The sequence below is a fragment of the Aquarana catesbeiana genome, linkage group LG09 (assembly GCF_042186555.1).
Source record: "Aquarana catesbeiana isolate 2022-GZ linkage group LG09, ASM4218655v1, whole genome shotgun sequence".
In the NCBI taxonomy this organism is placed as follows: Eukaryota; Metazoa; Chordata; class Amphibia; order Anura; family Ranidae; genus Aquarana; species Aquarana catesbeiana.
In genome coordinates this window covers 93,404,325-93,428,264 of record NC_133332.1, presented here as the reverse complement: position 1 = coordinate 93,428,264, position 23,940 = coordinate 93,404,325, and the positions used below count along the sequence as shown (strand labels likewise).

The 23,940-nt window shown below is 44.4% G+C and overlaps 1 protein-coding gene across 4 annotated transcripts in view; it reads left to right on the top strand.

Annotated features, from left to right (window-relative positions):
• Nucleotides 1–23,940, top strand: part of ZC3H4 (zinc finger CCCH-type containing 4) — a 69,328-nt gene that overhangs the window by 30,679 nt on the left and 14,709 nt on the right. For all 4 annotated transcript variants that reach the window (XM_073599003.1, XM_073599002.1, XM_073599005.1 and 1 more), the window contains exons 6-12: nucleotides 3,084–3,177; nucleotides 3,262–3,371; nucleotides 4,975–5,076; nucleotides 9,688–9,799; nucleotides 11,295–11,404; nucleotides 13,226–14,007; nucleotides 20,711–20,949. In XM_073599003.1, coding sequence (XP_073455104.1) covers nucleotides 3,084–3,177; nucleotides 3,262–3,371; nucleotides 4,975–5,076; nucleotides 9,688–9,799; nucleotides 11,295–11,404; nucleotides 13,226–14,007; nucleotides 20,711–20,949 — 1,549 coding nt within the window. The remainder of the gene's footprint in view (nucleotides 1–3,083; nucleotides 3,178–3,261; nucleotides 3,372–4,974; nucleotides 5,077–9,687; nucleotides 9,800–11,294; nucleotides 11,405–13,225; nucleotides 14,008–20,710; nucleotides 20,950–23,940) is intronic.

Sequence of the window (23,940 nt, the reverse complement as noted above, 5' to 3'; positions counted from 1 at the left end):
AGCATACCTAGACGACCTGCTCTTGATAGACCAGTCGGTAGCCTACTTGAATGGGGGCTTGAGGACCACGGTCAAGTATCTGGAACACCTAGGTTGGATCCTCAACCTAGAAAAGTCTTTCCTAAAGCCAGTAAGAAGACTGGAGTATTTGGGTCTGATCATAGACACAAGCCAGGAGAAAGTATTTCTTCCTCAGGCAAAGATTACTGCTTTAAGGGAACTGATTCTGACAGTCGGGACCAAGAAGGGTCCTTCTGTCCGTCTTTGTATGAGGCTGCTAGGAAAGATGGTCTCTTCATTCGAAGCAGTTCCCTATGCTAAGTTTCATTCGAGACTGCTGCAACACAGTATTCTGTCGGCCTGGAACAAGAAGGTTCAGGCGTTAGACTTTCCGATGCACCTGTCTCATGCGGTGCGTCAGAGCAATTGGTGGCTAATACCCGAAAACCTGCAGAAGGGGAAATCCTTTCTACCGGTTACCTGGACGGTGGTAACTACAGATGCCAGTCTGTCAGGTTGGGGAGCAGTTCTGGAACAGTCTGCGATCCAGGGTCTATGGTCCAAGACCGAGAGGACCTTACCCATCAACATTCTGGACAGGGTTCTACAGGGTTGCCCGGTCAGGATTCAGTCCGACAATGCCACAGCAGTGGCTTATGTCAGTCATCAGGGAGGCACCCTGGAGCCGGGCTGCTCAAAAAGAGGTGAACCAGATCTTAGTCTGGGCAGAGATGCATGTGCCATGCATATCAGCAGTTTTCATTCCAGGGATAGAGAACTGGCAGGCGGACTATCTAAGTCGCCAGCAGTTACTCCCAGAGGAATGGTCTCTGCATCCCGACGTTTTTTTGGCCATATGCCAAAGATGGGGGGTTCCAGATGTAGATCTCTTTGCTTCCCGATTCAACAAAAAGAAAGACAGATTTGTGGCAAGGACAACGGATCCTCTTGCATGCGGGACGGATGCACTGGTGATTCCGTGGCATCGGTTCTCACTGATTTATGCATTCCCGCCTATTCTTCTACTGCCACGACTCCTTCGCAGGATCAGGCAGGAAAGGAAGTCAGTACTTCTGGTGGCCCCCGCTTGGCCCAGAAGGACTTGGTATGCAGAAATAGTAAGGATGACGGTGGGTTCCCTGTGGACCCTACCGGTACGCCCAGACCTGTTATCTCAATGTCCAGTGTTCCATCCTGCCTTACAAATGCTAAATTTGACGGTTTGGCTATTGAGACCCACGTTCTGAAGAGTCATGGGCTTTCAGGTCCTGTGATATCTACCTTGATCGATGCAAGGAAGCCAGCTTCCAGAATGATTTATCATAGAGTCTGGAAAGCTTATATATCCTGGTGTGAATCCAGGGGTTGGCATCCCAGAAAATATGTGATTGGTAGAATTCTTGATTTTCTACAATTGGGATTAGAAATGAAGCTGGCCTTGAGTACCATCAAGGGCCAGGTTTCGGCCTTATCAGTATTATTTCAACGGCCACTTGCTTCGCATTCTTTGGGTCGAAACTTTATGCAGGGGGTGATGCGTCTTAATCCTCCAGTTAGGGCACCTCTAAACCCCTGGGACTTGAACTTGGTTCTGTCGGTGTTACAGAAACAGCCTTTTGAACCAATACGTCAGATCCCTTTGATCTTGCTGACAAGGAAACAAATTTTTCTGGTAGCCATCTCTTCTGCTAGAAGAGTATCAGAGTTAGCAGCTCTTTCCTGTAAAGAGCCTTATTTGATTGTACACAAGGATAGAGTGGTACTGCGCCCTCATCCTAGTTTTTTACCGAAGGTGGTTTCAGATTTTCATCTAAACCAAGACATTGTTCTGCCTTCCTTTTTTCCAGATCCCTGTTCTCCGGAAGAAAGATTACTACATTCTTTGGATGTAGTAAGAGCAGTCAAGGTCTATCTGGAAGCAACTGTTCAAATTCGCAAAACGGACGTTTTGTTCGTGCTGCCAGAGGGTCCCAGTAGAGGACAGGCAGTGTCAAAAGCTACCATTTCTAAATGGATTAGATGATTATTCAGGCTTACGGTTTGAAACGGAAGATTTCTCCGTTTCGGATCAAAGCACATTCCACAAGGGCTATTAGTGCTTCTTGGGCAGTGCATCACCAGGCTTCTATGGCTCAGATCTGCAAGGCCGCAACCTGGTCTTCAGTCAATACATTCACCAGATTTTATCAGGTGGATGTGAAAAGGCATGAGGATATCGCCTTTGGGCGTGGTGTGCTGCAGACAGCGGTACAGGGTCCTCAGGTCTGATGGCACCCTACTTGGTTGTGATATCCCCCCCTCAGTTGGCATTGCTTTGGGACATCCCATCAGTTATTACTGTGGCTCTGTGTCCCGTGATGTCCGAGAAAGAAAATAGAATTTTTTTATAACAGCTTACCTGTAAAATCCTTTTCTTTCGATGGACATCACGGGACACAGAGGTCCCGCCCCTCTTCTAATACACTTATATTGCTTTGCTATAAAACTGAGGTATCCCTGGAAGGGGAGGGATTATATAGGGGGTTGAACTTCCTGATTAGGGTGTGACCAGTGTCCAATGCCTAGTGGTACCTACATAACCCATCAGTAATTACTGTGTCCCGTGATGTCCATCGAAAGAAAAGGATTTTACAGGTAAGCTGTTATAAAAAATCCTATTTTTTGGAAAATGTATTTTTTATTGATTTTTCAAAATAATACAAAGAAAACATAACATTTAAAGACAGCCTGACAACCAGGCATCACTTAACAAACAAGACCTCAGCACTAGGCCATCAGTATAACTCTAAGGCTAATACACAGCCGTAATAGCAGTGTAATCCCACTTCACATATATAATAAATGAAAATCTTTATATTGTGTCATCTGTTGGCTCCCAGTTCCCAAAACAGATTATATGGCAGCAATGTAGTTCAACAGACCCTGGATATAGATCACAGAACCCCAGCCCACATCAAGGGAATCTCAATAGACAATTCCAAATATCAGTACCAAAGTCCACATATAGAAGACATTGCAGCTTCCATGAACAATATTATCATTATTTTTTTAACATATTCATTGCTTTACTTTGTATTATGCAGTATGGGGATGAGGAAATGATGGGAGATGAAGAATATGATGATTACTCAAAAGAGCTGAACCAATATCGCAAGTCTAAGGAAGGCAGAGGTAGAGGTAAGTTTATGCTTCCATCCAGAGGGGTTAATAATATGATATGAACAATATGGATTTAATCTCACTTGTCTTTCTTCCTTTAAGTGTTTCATCGGGGCCGTGGCCGAGGTCTCCGTGGCAGGGGCTTTAAACCTATGGGTCGAGGGCGAGGCAGAGGAAAAAATGAAGATGATGACTATTATGAGGAAGATGGAGTAAGTTTCCACGTAGCTTTAATCTCTAGTATACTGAGCTGTACTGTGCACCTGGATAAAATAAAGTTTGGGGTGAAAGATGTAATATTTTGATGGTGGCAGGGACACCACCAACTTCTTAAAGGGCAAGTGTAGTGTATTTTCAGTGAACATATACTTTGAGTTGTTATTGTGGAGTTGAAGTTGTCATATATATTTTTGGCGGCTTTCACATTTTTACATACTTGCTCTTTCATGTTTTTGTATAATGTGGAGAATTGTAGATTAGCAACTAGAATCATAGTAAATAAGAACTCTGCCTAAGCGCTTACCAAATTTGGAGATGAAATAACAGTCACACATGCATTTTGGTGCATGAAAATGCATATCAAGTAGAAGTACCAATCTTTACTATGTGACTGGTTCACATCTATGCTCTGCTCTGTGAATGACAAAGGGAAACTCTATTAACCCATTCACACCTACACATGTGCGTTACTATACATGCTGTATATACAAGGAACATTTAAAATCAAGCCTCACCATTATTGATCAGATTATTTACATCAAGCTGAGAAGACTAAAATTTTCTATTAACCTTAGTTTATTAAAGCAGACCTACAGTATGAGTAAATTTACACATATGCATCAAATTCTGTCATGGCATTTTAGCATTGAAAATCATTTGTTGAACTCCTGTCAAGTTGGGATAATTATGTCATCAACCTATTCAACCAGCAGGAAGCATTTATTTAGTCCACTGTCCTTCAGTAAGACTATATATAGGAGGCAGTATCGGGGAACTGTGCTGTATTAGCACAGCCAAGAAAAAAAGGCAACTGCAAAGGCATTAGGATTTTCATGAGTGCATAGTCTGTGGGCCAGTGGTGAGTTTCCAGGTATCATGCTTGTTCAATATGAGTAGTTTACAAGGTAGTAAAGCCGTGATCAGGATGACAGTCTTGCCTGTAACTTTAGAAACCATGCAGCGCTCATATTTATGTCCTCACAGAACTCCTTAAAAGCAAGAGCCAAAAAGAAATTCTGAATGGTGTCTGTTGAGAGGAACATATTTGCTTCTTTTTTTTAGTGGCCATTACATTAATTTTACAAGCCTGCATGAATAAATTCCTGACAGGTCACAATATACAGTAACAGTATAATTTTTCTGAAAAAATGATAAAGATGGTTCCATATATCACTAGAAAGTTCTGGTTAAGTGATTGCCTAGCCTAAGACAAAGTTACCAGCTTGCTGCAGGTAGGAGAGTTTCCTTATTCTCCTTTTACTGAGTGATCAATTTGTAATTTTGCAGCAAGTGACTACAGTTACTTGTTTAACCATATTTTTGTTACTTCATCGAATAATACCAAAATCTCTAAAAAACAAAAAGTACAAAGTCTAGACCTGCTTAAGGTTCACATCCTATAAAAAGTGCATGGTGGCATTACATTTACAAATGCACTATAACAGCTGTTACAATATATGTAGAGAAACTTCAGTTCACTGTCATGATTTATGGAGCCAATTGTTGATTGGCAGAACGAAGATGGGGGGAAATGCAATTTGAGAGAGTAATATGCTTTCACATTAATGTATTCTGATGTTTCTTATCTTTGCTCAGGATGGGGGAACGTACCGAAATGAATATGAGAAGCCTTACCGTCGAGCAGACAAGAAAGGGAAAGTCATCTGCAGATATTTTGTGGAGGGTCGTTGTACTTGGGTAAGCATAATTTATCTGTTCAAATAGTTGCTAGTCCACTTTTAGGTTTGTCTGATTTTTTTTTTAAAGGCTTTTTATGGCAAACTATGTTGTAGACTGAAAAGTTAAAAGGGTAGCTTAATTTAACCACTTCAGCCCCGGAAGGATTTGCCCCCTTAATGACCAGGCCATTTTTTTTGCGATACGTCACTGCGTCGCTTTAACTGACAATTGCGCGGTTATGCGATGCTGCACCCAAACAAAATTGACGTCCTTTTTTTTCCCACATATAGAGCTTTCTTTTGGTGGTATTTGATCACCTCTGGGGTTTTTATTTTTTGCGCTACAAACAAAGAGCGCCAATTGTGAAAAAAAATAGTTTTAACTTTTTGCTATTATACATATCCAAAAAAAAATATATATAAAAAAAAACAAATGTATTCATCAGTTTAGGTCGATATATAGTCGCCCACATACTGACCCCAAATGACACTTTTTGGGGACCAGTGACATTTATTACATTGTTCAGTGCTAAAAAAATGCACTGATCAATGTAAAAATGACACTGTCAGGGCAGGGGTTAACACTAGGGGGCGATCAAGGGGTTAACTGTGTTCCCTCAGCGTGTTCTAACTGTAGGGGGGGATGGGCTGCCAGGGACATGACAGACATCACTGTTCCCGATCATGCTTCCGCAGCGGGAGCGCTAGTGTGGCGGCTCGCCCGCAACTGTGCCTGCGCAAGCCGCTGTACTGGTACGGCGATTCGCACAAGAGAGCTGACCTGCCGCAGTATATCTGCTTGAGCAGGTCGGCAAGTGGTTAATTGAAGTAAAATGAGTCTACAATAGTGATAGTAAATACTTCCTTAAAGCATAGAGTTAGATTTTGTCTCATCTTTCGAACTGGGTTTAGATCACGCCTTTAGGTCAGTTGCAACATTAAAAATATATAGCCAATTTATTTAGATATCAGGAATGTCCACTGCCGCTTACTGCAGAGTCCCTCAATCTACTTGCCAACTCACAAGTAGAATGCAACAATGTGTGTGTATGTATATATATATATATATATATATATATATAGATATATATATATATATATATATATCTATCTATATATAGATAGAGATATATATATATATCTCTCTCTATAATATATAGATAGATAGATAGATAGAGATATATATATATATATATATATCTTGTGGACCAGATCAATAGTTATAGGCAATAATATGTTACACAATAAAGAAATGCACCTCCTTTGTAGTTTGACTTTTTATAATGTCATAAAAATGATATTTCTGGTACGAAGCATGGCATAGTTGTTGCCATGTATTAAAGATTTTTTTTTTTTTCAACCTTTTCCTTTTTTGAGTAAACGTTAATAAGGGGTAGAATGGAAATGTGTTGTTTTCTTTTTTTTTGTAAGGTTGCTTTAACCAAGCCTGTATTAACCCTGTGCCAGTCCATTTTTCAGTTTTCATTACTGTAATAGTTTTGACTGGCAATTACTCTGTCATGCAACACTGTATCCACATATGTTGTACTGTATTATTTTTTAAGGCTCCTTTCACTTTTGTGCAACTTGTCCTGTGACTTGGGACTGCAAAATCGCGTAACAAGTTGTACCCCATGATTTCCAATGAGAACCATTCATATTTGTGCGCACTTCCCTGCACTACTTTGGCCATAGACCTCAAGATTACACAAGCATTGCTTCAAGTCGCATGGCAAAGTCGCACGACTTTGAGGTCGTACAAGTGTGAAAGAGGCCTAAGAGTTTTCTTTTGGTGGTCTTTAATAACCATTGGGGTTTTAATTTTTTGGGCCTCCTGCACACTGCTGCTCCTAAGCAGACGTTTATGGTGGTTTTTTTTTTTTTTTTTTTTGCCCTCTAAGCCCCTGAACGCACCTCAATAAAAGCTTGTGTGTCCATGCATAGGCTTTTAGAGGGAGGAGTTTAGGGCCGGTTTACAACACCACATAGTCCAGTGCAGTTTTTTTCCCTGCATCAAAAACACATGGAAAGTAGGTTATATGGTTTTCAATGGCATAGTTCACACCAGTGCTTGCAGTTCCAGTGTGTTCCAGTTCCAGAACTGGACTGTCCTGGAACGCACCAAAAACGCACTGTAACACACACGTCCTTATTTAAGGTTAAGAAAAAAGAGGGGGGAAAAATTCACTGGACTGCATCAAAAATGTACTGAAATGCACATACAGAAAAGCATCCGGACTGTGTTTCTATGGTGTGAACTGGCCCTCAGAGGCAGTTAAAACTCCTCCTACTGAACGCAGAAAAATCGTGTTCAAGAGAGGAGCTTTTGGGCATTATAAAAAGCTAAATGCGCCTAAAAGCTAGGTGCCTTTAGCGCTTGAGTGGCTATTCATTTCAATGGCCAGAATAAATAAAAATTCTGGCCAATAAAATTAAACGCCCAAACACGGCTAAGGTGCGTTTTTAACACTGATTTTCTCCTGTAATGAGAAACTGCGTGAGGCCTTACTCTGTATAAATAATCTATACAATATATAAAATACGAATTTAAGGATAATGCAAACACCCCCAGAATGACCCTTTTTTGGAAAGTGGACACCCCAAGGTGAACTCATTTTTAGGAAATGAAAAAAACATGCTATTATTGAGGGGGTTAAAAACATGGATCTTGCTAATGGTGCACTAGCTACAGTGCATATATATCATATACAGAGGGAGGTGGCAGTGAAGAGGTTAAGTTGCAGGATAAGGGTTTACATACAGGTCACACAGAGAGACACTAAGGAGATGTATAGGATTGGGGGGTTAAAGTTTGTACTTGTGGCTATTGTACTGTGTCTGGAAACTCATTCATTTGTTAGTTCCTGTTTCTCCTCTTGTAGGAGGAAGGGAAGGGCGCACATACCATAAACCTACAATGTGATTGTTGTGATTGGTCTCTCAATGACCAGTCACAGCAGTCTGAAGGTACAGATCTGCTCAGATCAGCAATACAAAGCGTCTGTGAATAGGGCTGTCTGTTTATAAATGGCATTGGGTAAATAACTGTCGACTAGCTTGCTGTTTAAAGACGTATGGCGGTAGTGAAGTGGTTAACTGAAGTCATATGCAGATCAAAATTCACCCTTTTATCTGCATGCGAAAAGAAACTGTGTAAATTCAGTGTAACAATAATTTTGTTACATTGTAGCTTTCAATTAGGCCCCTTTCACACTGGGGCGGTAGGGGGCGTCGGCGGTAAAACAGCGCTATTTTTAGCGCTGTTTTACCACGGTATTTGGCCGCTAGCGGTGCGGTTTTAACCCCCCCGCTGGCGGCCGAAAAAGGGTTAAAACCCCTCGTATAGCGCGGCTATTACCGCGGTATAGCCGCGCTGTCCCATTGATTTCAATGGGTAGGAGCGGTGAATACACCGCTCCTTCACCGCTCCAAAGATGCGGCTTGCAGGAGATTTTTTCTTCTCCTGCCAGCACACCGCTTCAGTGTGAAAGCCCTTGGGCTTTCACGCTGAACAAACAGCGGAGGCTGTTTAGGGGCGGTTTGCAGACGCTATTTTTAGCGCAATAATGCCTGCAAACCGCCCCAGTGTGAAAGGGGCCTTAAGGCCCAATTCACACCAAGCGGTCTGTTGCAGTGCATTGTGTCAAGGCAGCCTATTGTTAAATAGACTTTTCAATGCACCATTTCTGGAAATGTGTTATGGTGCACTGCGTGGCATAGTTGTAACTGGACACCACACACTACCTAGAAATGTATTTTTACCCAGGAGCTACTGCAGCCTCCGCTGTGATACAAAGCACATCCTGGCTGTCATTTTGAGGGGGTAATGAGACAGAGGAGGAGGACTATGGCCTAGGAGACACACCCTCAGAACTTGGAGCAAGTACTTCAGGGTGTGTCTCCTACATTCAAGGTGCAGGACTAATTAAGCACTTAGGATGAGCCGAGACAGAAGCAGGTTTTTGTCCCTTAGGCTTGTCCATACATGGTTTGAATCTCGGTCAGTTCAGCAGGAACCGGCTGAGATTCAAACCATAAACGGGCAGGCTGAATGTACCAAGTTGGTTCATCGATCAACTTGGATACAGCCAGCCTGCTGGATTCGCTTCCAGTTATCGCTAGCGGCTATAGCCCATAGCGGTAATTACTGTCTTTTCCCAGTGGCTGGCCATAGATGGTGCAAATTTCTTCCCTGCAGCCATGGGTTGCAGGAAAGAAATTCCCCCATCAACACAGACAGCGCTGACAGGGAAATCCCTCCCACCAAGACTTTGTCTTCTCCCGCCCCCTCCAGCGGGAAAAGAAAAAGTCTTGGTGGGAGGGATTCCCCTGTCAGCGCTGTCTGTGTTGATGGGGAAATCATACAAATTTCTTTCCTTCAACCCATGGCTGCAGGAAAGAAATTCACACCATCTATGGCCAGCCTTAGTGTAAGTATTTTGGATGGAATTTCATCATTAGTCAGGTATTTACATCTCTAACACGGTCACCTGTGGCACAGCTGTGACATGCTGAGAGCTTCACTGTTGAATTCATTGTCACTAACTTGTATGATTTTTCCATATGTTTTCTAGATTGCTTTCTTCGTATTTATGTATTGCAACAAGTCTTTTTTTTTTTTCTGTTTCAGGGGGAGCATTGTAATTTCAGCCATGACGTGGAAGTCCCAAGGCGGCGTGGACTGTGCAAATTCTATTTCACTGGTTATTGCGCTAGAGGTGACAATTGCCCTTACATGCACGATATCCTTTTTAGCGGTTTTAATGAGCTTTTCGTTATTCATACCAGTGGAGCATTTTTAAAGTTTTTTTTCCTTGCTTGTGATATAAGATGAAGTAATAAAAGACTGCATTGGGAGGAGGTTTATTTAGAGTGCCAATGTCCAATCCCCAGCTCCTGAATCTCTTACCCTTCACATCAGTGGCGGCTGGTGCTCCATTGGTCGGGGGCGGCAGACGGACCTGACCACGGACCCCTTTGTCTCTCCAGCCCGCCAACACCCCTCCCCCCCGGCTCTCTTACTGTGTGCTGCTATCTCCGGATGGACCATGCCCCAGGGATGCCAGCTTGATGAGGTCGGCGGCAACAGGAGGGGATCGATGTCGGAGAGGTGTGTGCTGACACAGGGGCGATCCATGGAGAATATTGGGCATGGCGGCGGCGCTGCTGCTCTCTGCTACCTCTGACAGCCACAGGAGGAGTTGACAGGACTCAGCATGGAGGGGCCGGAGAATCGGACTTGGCGACTGGTGGGTCGGTCAGTCCTCGACATCACGGCAGCTGTGCGTCTCCTCCCTCCTCCCTCCTCCTAGGCCAATAGGTTCGCTATTCCTTTCCAATTGGGAAACGGGTTTCAGGATCTGCTTTCTGATTGGCTGGGATGAGAATCAGTGTGACAATAGTGAATATTCATTCACTATTGTCTCACAACTGGGTGACTCTCTGCACCCGAGCCCATCCTTTTTTGAAGCCTATTAAAGCCTCTGGCTCTAATCACGTGCTTCAAAAAAACAAAAAACCCCATTGGACTTAATGTGTCCGGCGCCCCCCGCATGTAAATAAGGGGCCGGATGCATGGATGGGGGGGCGGTGCCTCTTATGGATGGGCTGCTTTGCACCCTGGTCTGCGATAGAGACTCTTATTTGTAAAGAGTTTTCTTAGTCTCCAGAACAACATGGAATTTGTAGAGGGTAAAAGTGTATCAAAAACATTGGGTTTGATTTACTAGAACTGGAGAGTGCAAAATCTGGTGCAGCTCTGCATAGAAACCAATCAGATTCCATTTTTTTTGTCAAAGTTAGAAGCTGATTGGCAACCATGCACAGCTGCGACATATTTTTATACACTCCAGTTTTATTAAATCAACCCCATAGTGTAGGTACCTCAGATGCTTTAGAGGCAGCGGATTGAGGATGTACATCTGTGACTGTAGGGCACAGAAACAAGCGTTATAACTTATAAACAGAATAAATCACACACATTCCCTAGTGCAGTGATGGCGAACCTTGGCACCCCAAATGTTTTGGAACTAAATTTTCCATGATGCTCATGCACTCTGCAGTGTAGTTGAGCATCATGGGAAATGTAGTTCCAAAACATCTGGGGTGCCAAGGTTCGCCATCACTGCCCTGGTAAGCACCTTTTACTCTGTGTTTTAACTGTGTAAGAAATTGAGTTGTTTATAGTAATGTACTGGCATCAGACTACAAGTTGTTTTTTTCCTTAATAATTTTCACGTGATTTCCCTTGTAAGCTATATCACACAACAGGCAGCTGCGTTAATGGTGAAGAGTGCATGTTCTCTCATGAGCCACTAACAGAAGAGACACAAGAGTTGCTTGATCAGGTACAAAATACATTGTTGCTTTTTTAACAGTAATTATTTAGCATAAGGTGGCACCCTTGACAAGCATGCACAATCTCTCCACCACTCTATAAGCACATTGTCATAGACTTACGAGTGTGATTGTTTATATCATTATGCAAAAACACGGTCCTGCTATTGGCAAAACAAAAGCTTCATAGGTGTCTTTGCAACACTGCATTAAAGTGATTGTAAAGTCACGTTGTTTATTATTTTTGATGGAAAAAAAAAAAATATATTATACTTCCTCTGTGCAGTTGGTTTTACACAGAGCAGCCCAGATCCTCCACTTCTCGGGTCCCTCTTTGGCTCTCCTTGCCTCTCCCTCCTGTCGAGTGCCCCCACAGTAAGCAGCTTGCTATGGGGGCACCCAAGCCGTGTCACAGCTCTGTGTGTCAATTGAAACACAGAGCTGTTGCCCGCCCCCTCTCTCCTGATTGCCTGACTGCTGTGTCTCAGCTAATCAGAAGGGAGAGTCTCGTATGGCCGAGACACTAGTGGACATCGCTGAACAGAGATGGGGCTCAGGTAAGTACAGCAGCACCAGCCTGAGCTATCAGTTTTTTTTTTGTTCAACCCAAAGAAACCTAGTGGTGTGTACGGGACTTACGACTGTGGATTTCTTCTCTTCCAGTAGAACAGTTTGAATATTTCTTCCTTAGTTTGTCCACTCCTTCTCTTAGGCATCTATCTCCCACTTCAGTATATTTGAACAAGAAAAATGAATCTTGGCTGTACCAGCTTTTTGCTTTGTTTTGTAAGCTGCATTGTCTGTTGTTATGATGTAGTAGAGGCCTGTGGGGCATCGGCTCAAATCACGTCTATCATATTTTAAATGGTGGTACTGTAGCTTACTTTTCATTCTGCAAATGGTAGATATCTGGCTGTTGTACTGAACCCTGTTCCTTTGAAACTGTGTACCTAACATAGAACAAGTATACACATGACTTATGAATTTTCTAGTCTGAATGCTTGTTCATGGTCCATAACTCAGAAGTATTGAAGCCAGGGGGTTAGTTTAAAGTGATTTTAAAGGCAGGATTTTTTTTAGCTAACCAACATGTCATACTTACCTTCTCTGTGCAATCGTTTTGCACAGGGCAGCCCTGATTCTCCTCTTTTGGGGTCCCCCACTAGCGCTCCAAGCTCCCCCCCCCCCTGCCGTGAGCCCCCACAGTAAGCCGCTTGCTTTGGTGGCACTTGTGAGTGCTCGCTCCCACGCCGGCTTTGTGTGTCCATTGACACGCACACAGCTCAGCACAGCCCTGTTCTCTCCTCACTGGCTGTGATTGACAGCAGCAGAATCCGATGGGTCCCACTGCTGCCTCTCTGTTAAATGAAGAGACATATTGCTGGATCGAGATCAGGCTCAGGTAAGTATAAGGGGGCTGGGGAGGGAGCTTCATGCACAAATTTTTTTTTACCTTAGTGCAGAGAATGCATTAATGTAAAAAAAACTTTCTGTTTATAGAACCACTTTAACTGCAGGGAAAATTTTACTTTTAAAAGATCAGCAAAAGCCATAATTATCTCAGGAAAGGTTTAATTAAAGCTTCTTGTTCAATAAATCCATATGCTTATTTTTCGCTACACTGCAGTTCCCTAAGTTTTGACTATCTGGCTTGCAGTAAGCCAGGTAGTCTCAGAACTTTACAAATTTAGGATTTATGAGCTCATAGTCTGTATGAAAAAACAACACAAAAACTAACCAGCTAAAAACATTTCCTAGATTTGAACCGTATTTGTCACGTGTTGAATTTACTTTGGTTTTGAGAGAGCTGAATATATACTTTCTTTATTCAGTTATTAGCGGAGGATGCAGAAGCTGGAGCTGAGGATGAAAAGGATTTAGAAGAACTGAAAAAACAAGGCATAAACCCTTTGCCCAAACCACCGCCTGGAGTGGGGCTTCTGCCTACACCTTCAGCACCATCTGGGCCTTCTAATACTGCAGTTTTATGTGATCCAGCGTCCCCACCACCTGCTGTACCTGTAACATCATCTGATTCGTCAGTTCCTGTTCCTCAACTTCCTGGAGGTCTGGTTCCTAGTGGGCCATTGCCAAGTTCAGACATGCAGGGACCTGGAAGTCCACCAGAAGAAGAAATCATGACCATAGGTCCCGGGTTAGTGCCTGAAGGCTCTGTGATGGGTGGATTGATTCATGGTGGTCATCCATTGCCAGGAGGCCATATGTCAGGAGGTCAAATGCATGGCGAGCCAATGCCCGGTATTCCAGTTCCCGGGGGCCCAATGCCTGGTGGCCCAATGCACCCAATGCTTGCTGGGCCTGGGGAGCAATTACCACCAGAAGGACCATTGCATCCATATCAAGGAGGCCCTATGCATCCATGTGAGGGAGGTCCCATGCCTCCAATGCATGGCGGACCTGGAGGTGCACTTTCTCCAATGCAAGATGGAGGACCAATGCTTGGAAGTCCACCAGGGGGTCCTCCAATGGAAACAATGCAAGGCAGTCCTGGATCTGGGCCTATGGATCCACAGATGTGCCAGCGAAAAATACCATCCCTTTTTGAAATTGTGGTGCGGCCCACTGCTCATTTGGCTCATAAATTGGGTTGCAGGTAAGATTTTGGGCATACGTACTGTTTTTACTTTATGTTCTTGGTTCTGATTAGGGTTGTCCCGATACCGATACTAGTATCGGTGCCAAAACCGAGCATTTGCCCGAGTGCTTGTCATTGGACAATTGCTCCGATGCTTAATCCGATACCTGGACAGTCAGAGATGATCGGTGCTGCACTGGGGAGGAGTTACAATCACCGATATCCCGGTATACATTTCAATAAAGCAGTTGACAGACGCTTCTCCTCCTCTCCCTCCCGCGGCTTTCAGCTGCTTTATTGAAATCTATACAGGGAGATTGGTGATCGTAACTCCTCCCCAGCGCCACACGGATCACCCCTGACTGTCCCCATATCCTCCTCCGGTCCCCCTCTGTGCCCCTTTGTGCTCCTCCAGTCCCCCCCCCCGTGCTCCTCTGTGCTCCCCGGTCCCCCTCTGTCCTCGATCTGTCAGGATGGAGAGCGGAGGAATGAGCCGGTAAATGTCATTTACCGGCTCCTTCCTTTTTTGAATGCAGAGTCAGTGATCGCTAACTCTGTGCATTCATAACTGTCACTGAGCCTCATAAACTGTGTTTACGATGCTTCAGTTTATGAATGGAGAGGAGCCGCTTTCTCCTGTCCATTCATCTTCACTGCAGCTGAGTCTGCAGAGAAAGGGACTGGAGAATCTTTGTCCTCAGTCCCTTTCCCTTTCTCAAAAGGGAGATGTCTGGGGTCTGTTATGACCCCTGATATCTCACCAAAGCCACCCCCCAACAGGGCTAATAAAATAAAAAAAAGAATTGTAATAAATTTTCTTTATCGTACATCACGGGACACAGAGCAACCATAATAACTGGGTTATATGCCACCTGTAGGTGAATGGACACTGACAAACAAAAAAAAGACAGGAAGTCCTCCCCTATATAACACCTCCTACACAGGAAGTACCTCAGTTTTTCCCCAGTGTCTTATAAGGTGATGGTCATGGTTGGAGAAGCTCTCCATGATCTAGCTAATAGAATGGTCCTGGAAACAGATCCTGAAGGATTTAAGAGTCTATATAATCGGATTCATCCGGACGGTGATGCACTAAGATGGATGGTACCCAAACCTCGACTACATAGAGCACTACGAGGCGTTGCCTGTAATGTGACCCTTTGGGCATTGGACCCTGGGATCCAGACCCTTGGTAAGAAAAAACTCCAAAGGAGATCCGGCAGGGTGCTCTACAGGTCCAAGGCAGTGGCCCCAAACTCAAGGGGACCCGGTCCTTGAAGGTCCAAGAGACAGAACCCCGCCATGATGGAGGAAGATCAGAGTCTAGCTTTTAAGCAGAGTCCTGTGGCAGGATTGGTAAGTGTTTCTAAAACTATTCTCTTTTGCACTTGCTCAAACCGTAAAGAAAAAAAAATCCACAGCATCTTACTTTTGTGTGTGAGTTCAGGTGTCATCCTGTCTCTATCCACTTGGGGGCAGTGATGTCGTGGACCAGCAGGGGCTCTCTTATGTAGAGGCTTCCAGCCTGGTTAATCCCAGCAGGAGGCGGGTGGCTCTTGGATCCCCCTGCCCGCACACCTAGTCTCTACTACGGCGCCTTCGGTGGCCCTATTTTGCTGCTATTTATGCGGCTATAGTGGGTGTGCACGGAAATGGTGCAACGAGCATGCATGCCCCACATGCGCAGTAGGGACGGAAGCAGCCATATTTAGGAGGTGTTTCTGGCTTATGCGTCTGTGAGCAGGCTGGAGGGGACACAGAGCAGCGTCAGCTGGGCACTTGAGTCACGGTGGGTGGATGGACCAGGGCACTGGAGGTCCTGTAAGATATATAGCTGTGTACTGCAAAGACTGGGTGCAGTATTTTGCAGGACGTTTGAGTGCATAAAGGGTTTTTTTTTTTTTCTTGATACCTCAAGTTTATTTGTCTCAGGAATGTCTTCCCGGAAGAGGAGTGGAGGAGGCAAGTGCACCACCATCAATAGTGGAGGATTCTAGCCGTATGTCTGCTGTGTTCTCCTGAAAGACCTGAGGCAACTGGCCAGTCTGAGCCATTATGGTTGTCAGGCATCATAGCAACAGCTAATGCTTCTGCCTCAACCTACGTCACAAAGCATCAGCTTTAGCTGGGCTAGAGGAAAAGATAGCAGGTATGATTGTTTCAGTTTCCCAAGGTGGAAGGAAAGGGGATAGATCCCGTTCACCTGCAATGGAACCGGATTGGGCAGAAGATGTGGAAGGAATGGCTGTAAATGACCGGGAGGAAGGTCAGGCCACAGATTCCACTTCTGAGGAGTCAGGTTCTGAAGAACCGTTTTCAGCCTCTCAATCCGAGACTGTTAATCCAGTCCCTCACGTAGATGGTTCGATCAGGATTTAAATTGCTGCCTGCAGAGGTCCCTGAGGTTGCCTTTTCATCTTTAGGCTCTCTTTGTTCTGCACAGAGTTCTCAGGCCTTTCCCTTGCATTCGTTGCTAGAGCTAAATGTGTATGCTGACTGGGATCACCCTGATAAGCTTTGTATTCCTCCTTAAAGGTTTGCACTGTTGTACCCTATGGAGGAAAAGTTTATAAAGAAATGGAGTATGTCAATCGGTGGATGCTGCCATTTCTTCTGTGAATAAGAGTCTTACCTGTCCTGTAGATAATGCCCAGGTGTTTAAAGATCCAGCAGATAAGAAATTGGAGTCTTTATTAAAGGCCTCATTTGCTATAGCTGGGTCTGCTGTACAACCAGCGGTGGCAGCTATAGGTATCTGTCAGGCTTTAAAGGACTAGGTTAAGCGGGTAGCTAAGAGTGTCCCCGATCAGAGGTTGCTGAGGAAATGGCAGAGTTACCTTGTGCCTTATGTTTCACAGTAGATGCTCTTAAAGATTCCATACAACAGGTGTTCCGGCTCGCCCTTTTATCAGTACATATGCGCAGGATTCTGTGATTAAAGAACTGGTCTGCAGAGTTACCCTGCAAAAGATTATTAGCTGGTTTCACGGGGAGCTGCTATTTGAAGATCTGGATAAATATATTCAGAAGATTTTCGGGGGTAAAAGTGCACTTCTACCAGTTAAGAAAAGGAGCAAACAAGCTTCCTTTAAGGTGTCTAGTGCTTCAGTACCCAGCACTTCTAATTTCAGGCAGTTTCGACGGCCTCAGCTGTCCGGGTCTAGAGGAAAGCCGCAAGGGCAGAAGAAGCCCTGGGTCCAGAGGCCCCCTAAATCCAGTCACAAACCCTCCTTATGAAGGGGCGCCCCCATTCAAGCGGGTGGGGGGGGAGGCTATTAGAATTCTCAGACGCCTGGGGAGAAGTGATCCGAGACAAGTGGGTTATTTCTACAGTGTCTCAGGGGTACAAAATAGAATTCCGGGGCTCCCCCTCTCGGTTCTTGAGGTCCAACGTCCCCACAGATCCTGTAAAGAAAGTTCTTTTCTCGGGGAATAGATCATCTAAGGTCACATGGAGTGATTTCAGAGGTTCCAGCCAACGAGAGAGAGAGATTCAGGGTTTTTTACTCAAATCTTTTCATAATCCCAAAACCAAATGGAGATGTGAGGCCTATTCTAGATCTCAAGGCTCTGAATCATTTTCTAGACATTCACTCTTTTTGGATGGAGTCAATTTGTTCAGTCATAGCCTCCTTGCACAAATGGCGTCCATAGCCATCAAGGATGTATATCTACATGTGCCAATCTGCAGGTCCCATCCAAGGTTTCTGCGATTCGCAGTAGGAAACCAACATTTTCAGTTTGTGGCGCTGCCCTTCGGGTTAGCCATGGCACCTCGTGTATTCACAAAGGTACTGGCTCCAGTGTTGGCAATTATAAGATCTCAGGGTATATCGGTTGCAGGATACCTGGACAATCTATTATTGATGGATCAAACTATTCCAGTCCTGAAGTGGTTCCGTTTTTGGAGCGCCTGGGTTGGGTTCTGAACTGGTCAAAATTGGCCCTGTAGCAGGTTCAGCGCCTAGAGTATCTGGGGTTGATATTAGACACGGTAAAGGCAAAAGTATTTTTACCATCACTGAAGGTCATAGCCATAAAAAAACCTCGTCCAGGTCATAAGGGGGAAAAAATATCCCTCTATTCCGCCTGTGCATGAGGCTACTGGGTAAAATGGTGTCTTCATTCGAAGCAGTCCTTTATGCACAATTCCACTCCAGACAACTTCAGGACAGCATTCTGTCTGTCTGGAACAAGACTGTCCAGGCTCTGGATTGGCACATGTCTCTTCGGCTGAAAGTGCGTCAGAGCCTCAGTTGGTGGATGATAGCCAAGAATCTGGAAAAAGGAAAGTCACTTTTACTTGTGGTCTGGAGGGTGGTGACAACAGACGCCAGTCTCTCTGCATGGGGGGCAGTCCTAGAGGAGGCCACCGTCCAGGGAGGGTGGTCCTGGAGGGAGAGGAGCTTGCCCATCAACAGTTTCTGGACTTCCAGACTATAGGGATGTTCTGTGAGGGTCCAGTCCAACAATGCCACAACTGTGGCCTATATCGATCACCAGGGAGGCACCAGGAGTCAAACAGCCCAGAAGGAAGTGGATCGCATGCTGATTTGGGCAGAATAGTTTGTTCTGTTCCTATCAGCGGTGTTTATTCCGGGTGCGGAGAATTGGCAGGCGGACTTTCTGAGTCGCCAGCAGATGTTTCCAGGAAAGTGGTCCCTAAATCCTGAAATCTTTGCGTCGATTTGCTGTCGATGGGGGGTTCCGGATGTAGACCTGCTGGCATGCAGGTTCAACAGGAAACTAGACAGTTTTGTGTCCAGAACCAGGGACCCGCTTGCATTAGGGCAGATGCCTTAGTAATCCCTTGGGATTGGTTTTCTCTGATCTATTCTATGCCTTCCCTCTAGCCTGGCCCAGAAGGACGTGGTACGCACAAATTGTAAGATTGGCAGTGGGGAACCCATGGGTTCTTCCACTCTGTCCAGATCTGCTCTCGCAGGGTCCGATATTCCATCCTGCTTAACGGTATCTAAATTTAACGGTTTGGCTGTTGGAACTAGGGTTTTAAAAGACTGGGGCATCTGTGGGCCAGTATTGCCTACCATGTTAAATGCTAGAAAAACAGTTTTCAGGAGTATCTACTATAGAGTCTGGAAATCTTACATTGCCTGGTGTGAGGCCAGGAGATCGCATCCCCAAAGATATATCATCTGGAGAATTCTGGCTTTTTTGCAAAAAGGGGTGGAAATGAATCTGGCTTAAAGGTCAAATTTTGACTTTAGCAAATTTTTTTTCAGAGGCCTATTGCTTCTCTCTCCTAGTACGAACATTTGCACAGGGGATGATTCGTGTGCTTGCACTGGTCAGGCCACCTCTGTGCCCATGGGATTTAAATTTGGTCCTGGGGGTCTTACAGAGGCTATCTTTTGAGCCTATTCAACATATTCCTCTGGTCCTTTTGACAAGAAAGCTAGTTTTCTTGGTTGCAGTGACATCGGCCAGGAGGGTGTTGGAATTGGTGGCTCTGTCCTGTAAAGAACCATATTTGATCTTACACCAGGATAGGCCGGAATTTTTGCCTAAAGTAGTGTCCAGTTTTCGTCTGAATCAGGATGTCATTCTGCCCTCCTTTTTTCCAAATCCACAATTTACAGAGGAGAAATTACTTCATTCTCTTGAAGTAGTAGGAGCTATCAGGGTCTATCTGAAGATGTCTGCTCAGATTGGGAAGACTGATGTTCTATTTGTATTGCCAGACGTCCCAAGAAGGGACAGGCAGCATCTAAGTTGACTATTTCCCAATGGATTCGACAAGTGATTGTTCAGGTGTATGGATTAAGGGGTAAGGCCCCACCTTTTCCAATAAGGGCACATTCTACCAGCAGAGTGAGTGCTTCATGGGCACTTCATCATCAAGCATCAATGGCTCAGATTTACAAGGCTGCTACTTGGTCTTCAGTGCATACATTCACTAGGTTTTATCAAGGGAATGTCAGGAAGATGTGGCATTTGGACGCAGTGTGCTGAAGGCTTCTATATAGATCCTGTTCTGATGGTGTTTTATTTGGTCATAATGGGGTTCCCTCCCCTCAAAAGCATTGCTTGGGGACGTCCCAGTTAGTTATTATGGCTGCTCCGTGTCCCGTGATGTACGATAAATAAAATAGTATTTTTTTCTACAGCTTACTTGTAAAATCCTTTTCTTGGAGTACATCACGGGACACAGAGATCCCTCCCCTCTTGTCTTGGAAGTTTATTGCTTGCTACAAAACTGAGGTACTTCCTGTGTAGGAGGGGTTATATTGGGGAGGACTTCCTGTCTTTTTTGGTTTGCTAGTGTCCATTCACCTATAGGTGGCATTTAACCCAGTTAGTTATTTTGGCTGCTCTGTGTCCCGTGATGTACTCCAAGAAAAGGATTTTACAGATAAGCTGTAAAAATCCTATTATTGAAAAGGTTAAGCTGTAAAAAAAAAAAAAAACACACTGACACAGTCCACCCCCCCCCCCCCCCCCCCAAAAAAAAGAAAGCATTGTAAAAAAACAAAAAGCAAACAAATTTTTTTTTTAAATAATAAAAATAAATTGTAAAAAAATAAAATTAAAATAAACTACTGGCAGTTCAGGCGTCATCAGTGCTGAATATTAGTGCCACTGTCACATGACATTAAAAAATAAGTATCGCTAATCGGTATCGGTGAGTACTTGAAAAAAAGTGGTATCAGGACAAATCCAGTTCTGATTGACTGAATTGTTGTTTTTCTTTGTTGTTTAGGCCACCTGGTCCACCAGGAGGTCCCCCGGGGCCACCTCCACCAAGGTTTCCTGGACCTATGGGCCCTCAAGGCCCAATGCACCATGATCTGGATATGGAGGAAGGTCCACCTATGATGCCCTATGGCCCTGAAGATGGACCTGATATGATGGGCGATGGTCCACCAGGTCCAGACTTCTATGGTGAATATTATCCAGACCCAAATATGGAGATGACACCTGATATGATGGGAGATGGAGGTATTTCTTTCACTTGTGTTTCTGTCTTTTCAATTTATTTTACTTTATTTCAAATTTTGTGTGTCATTTGTTTCTGATCCTCACTACATACATGGATCGAAATTTGGCCAATACAGTAGGGACTAGCTGAATTTCGGTCCATGTATGGGCAAGCTGGTTACCTACCGATCGACTTCTGTACAACCAGCCTATTGGGATTTTCCTGATTGATCAGGGCCATCAGCTATACCCGGCAGCACTGATCAGTGTATTCTGACAGTGGGGTGGTCTCCCTGCTGTCAGAATACAACTCAGTGCAAAGGATTCCTCCATCCAAATCTAATGTGTGGATAGGGGAACCAGGTCATTGTTTTTTTCTTATTCGACCCGCTGGTCGAAAAAAAAAAAAAAGGCAAGTATGGGCTGTCTTAGTCTTGTCTCACTTCCACAGCTCAAGATTCAGCCAGTAATTGGTTTTCGAATAAAATAATTTATGTGGCAGAACCTCCCACAGCTACTGCCCACAGCTTGGCTTTCTGCACAAGCTGTGCAGCACAATGATGGTATCATCTTTTTTTTTCACCAGGTTATTATCTGGGTTTTGGCAATTGGTGTAAGCAAAGTGGATTGATATTGTTTGTTGCTTTTGAAAAATAAATGTAAATGGAAGTTTTTGTGCCTGGAGTTCAGCATTTTAGGTACAAAGCTTTCCGCTATAGCAAAAGTTAATGTTTATTAGTAGTGTTAAACCTTTCTACAGCTGATCCCATTTCTCTGTTCTTTATAAATGAACTGCTTTATATCTAAAAAATCTTGACTCCAGTGAAATGTTGGGAAGAAAGCTAACCTGTTTCATTAAAAAAGAAATGGTTCTAGCATATCCATGTCCCTAGGCACCCAGCTGGAAAAATATGTCCCCAGCTTGTAGGTGTGTTGGCTGAATAGGTGTGAACTAATAGAAAAGTCTTAACAATTTAAACTTTCTGCTCCTGTATGTATGTACTAATGTCAGAGGAAGGCATCACAGCACAGATGGTGTTGGATCCTCTGAACTAAACTTTACCATATTTACATTGGTGCAAAATTGTCTGCTGATTTTTTTTCAGCAGTCCATTGCACACTTATAAGTATCCCCAATTAGCAGGAAGCATGCACATCTCTGATTGGAAAAAGAAGATGTGCAAGGGGTGGGTGGGACTTCTGCAGATAGACCCCTGCTCTCACACAGAGGACAGCAGTTCTTTTCCAAATGCTACTGCGGGGATTCTCACTCTTGAGCTGGCATATGAGTGCTAGTATTATTATTATTATTATTCAGGATTTATATAGCGCCAACAGTTTACGCAGCGCTTTACAATATAAAAGGGAGACAATACAGTTATAATACAATAAAATACAAGAGGATTAAGAGGGCCCTGCTCAGAAGAGCTTACAATCTAATAGGGTGGGGGAGGTGGTACAAAACGTAACTGTGGGGAATGAGCTGATGGAAGTGGTAGGAGATTAGTTGGAGACGTGATAGGCTTTCCTGAAGAGATGAGTTTTCTGGCATCGCCTGAAGGTAGCAAGAGTAGGGATAGCCGGATAGATGGAGGTAGCGAGTTCCAGAGGATGGGAGAGGCTCTGGAGAAATCCTGGAGATGAGCATGGGAGGAGGAGATGAGAGAGCTTGAAAGCAGGAGGTCTTGAGAAGAGCGGAGAGGTCGATTTGGGTGATATTTGGAGACAAGATTAGTGATGTAGCTCGGGGCAGAGTTGTGAATGGCTTTGTATGTTGTGGTTAGTATTTTGAATTTAATTTGCTGAGTGATTGGGAGCCAGTGTAGGGATTGCAGTAGAGGGTTGGCAGACACTGAGCGGTTGGTAAGGTGGATAAGTCTGGCAGCAGCATTCATGATAGACTGAAGAGGGGATAACCTATGGAGAGGTAAGCCAATGAGAAGGGAGTTGCAATAGTCAAGGCGAGAGATAACAAGGGAGTGAATGAGGAGCTTGGTGGTTTAATTTGTTAAAAAGGGGCGAATTTTGGAGATGTTACAGAGGTGAATTCTCCAAACATTTGACAACGATTGGATTTGAGGCTGAAATGACAAGTCAGAGTCTAGGATTACACCTAGTACCCTGGCGTGAGGGGAGGGACTGATGGTTACATTGTTGATTTTGATGGAAAAGTCATGGAGGGGGGCACGGGCGGGGGGGGAATATTAATAGCTCAGTTTTAGAGAGATTTAGTTTAAGGAAGTGGTGACATCCATGCTGATATGTCAGTAAGTTAGTAATGCGAGAGGAGACTGAAGGAGTGAGGTGAGGAGTAGACAGATAGATTTGGGTATCATCAGCATATAAGTGGTATTGGAAGCCGTGGGCAGTTATTAAGTGACCAAGGGAGGAGGTGTAGATAGAGAAGGGGTCCAAGAACCGAGCCTTGGGGGACCCCCACAGAAAGGGGCAATGGAGAGGAGGAGACAGTGTTGTAGGTGACACTGAAGTAGCAGAGAACCAGGATAGAGCAGAATCTCGGAGGCCAAGGGAATGTAGTTTATTGAGAAGGAGCGGGTGGTCAACAGTATCAAAGGCCGCAGAGAGGTCAAGTAGTAGAAGTATGGAGTACTGGCTGTTGGTTTTAGCAGTTAGTAAGTGCTAGTGAGTTTTAGTAAGGCAGTTTCCGTGGAGTGCTGCGAGCGAAAGCCAGACTGTAAGGGGTCAAGAAGGTTATTTTCATTGAGGTAGGAGCTAAGACGGTTGTAGACTAAGCGTTCTAGAAGTTTAGAGGTGAATGGGAGCAATGAGATGGGTCTGAAGTTGTTCAGGTCGGTAGGGTCCAGTGAGGGCTTTTTAAGAATGGGAGTGATCTGCGCATGTTTTAGAGGGGAGGGGAAGATGCCACTAGAGAGGGAGAGATTGAAGATGTGGGTGAGGGAGCATAGGATAGAAGAAGAGGGTGACCGTAGTAGTTGTGAGAGAACAGGATCCAAGGGACAATTGGTTAGGTGGGCATCCGAGAAAATTTTT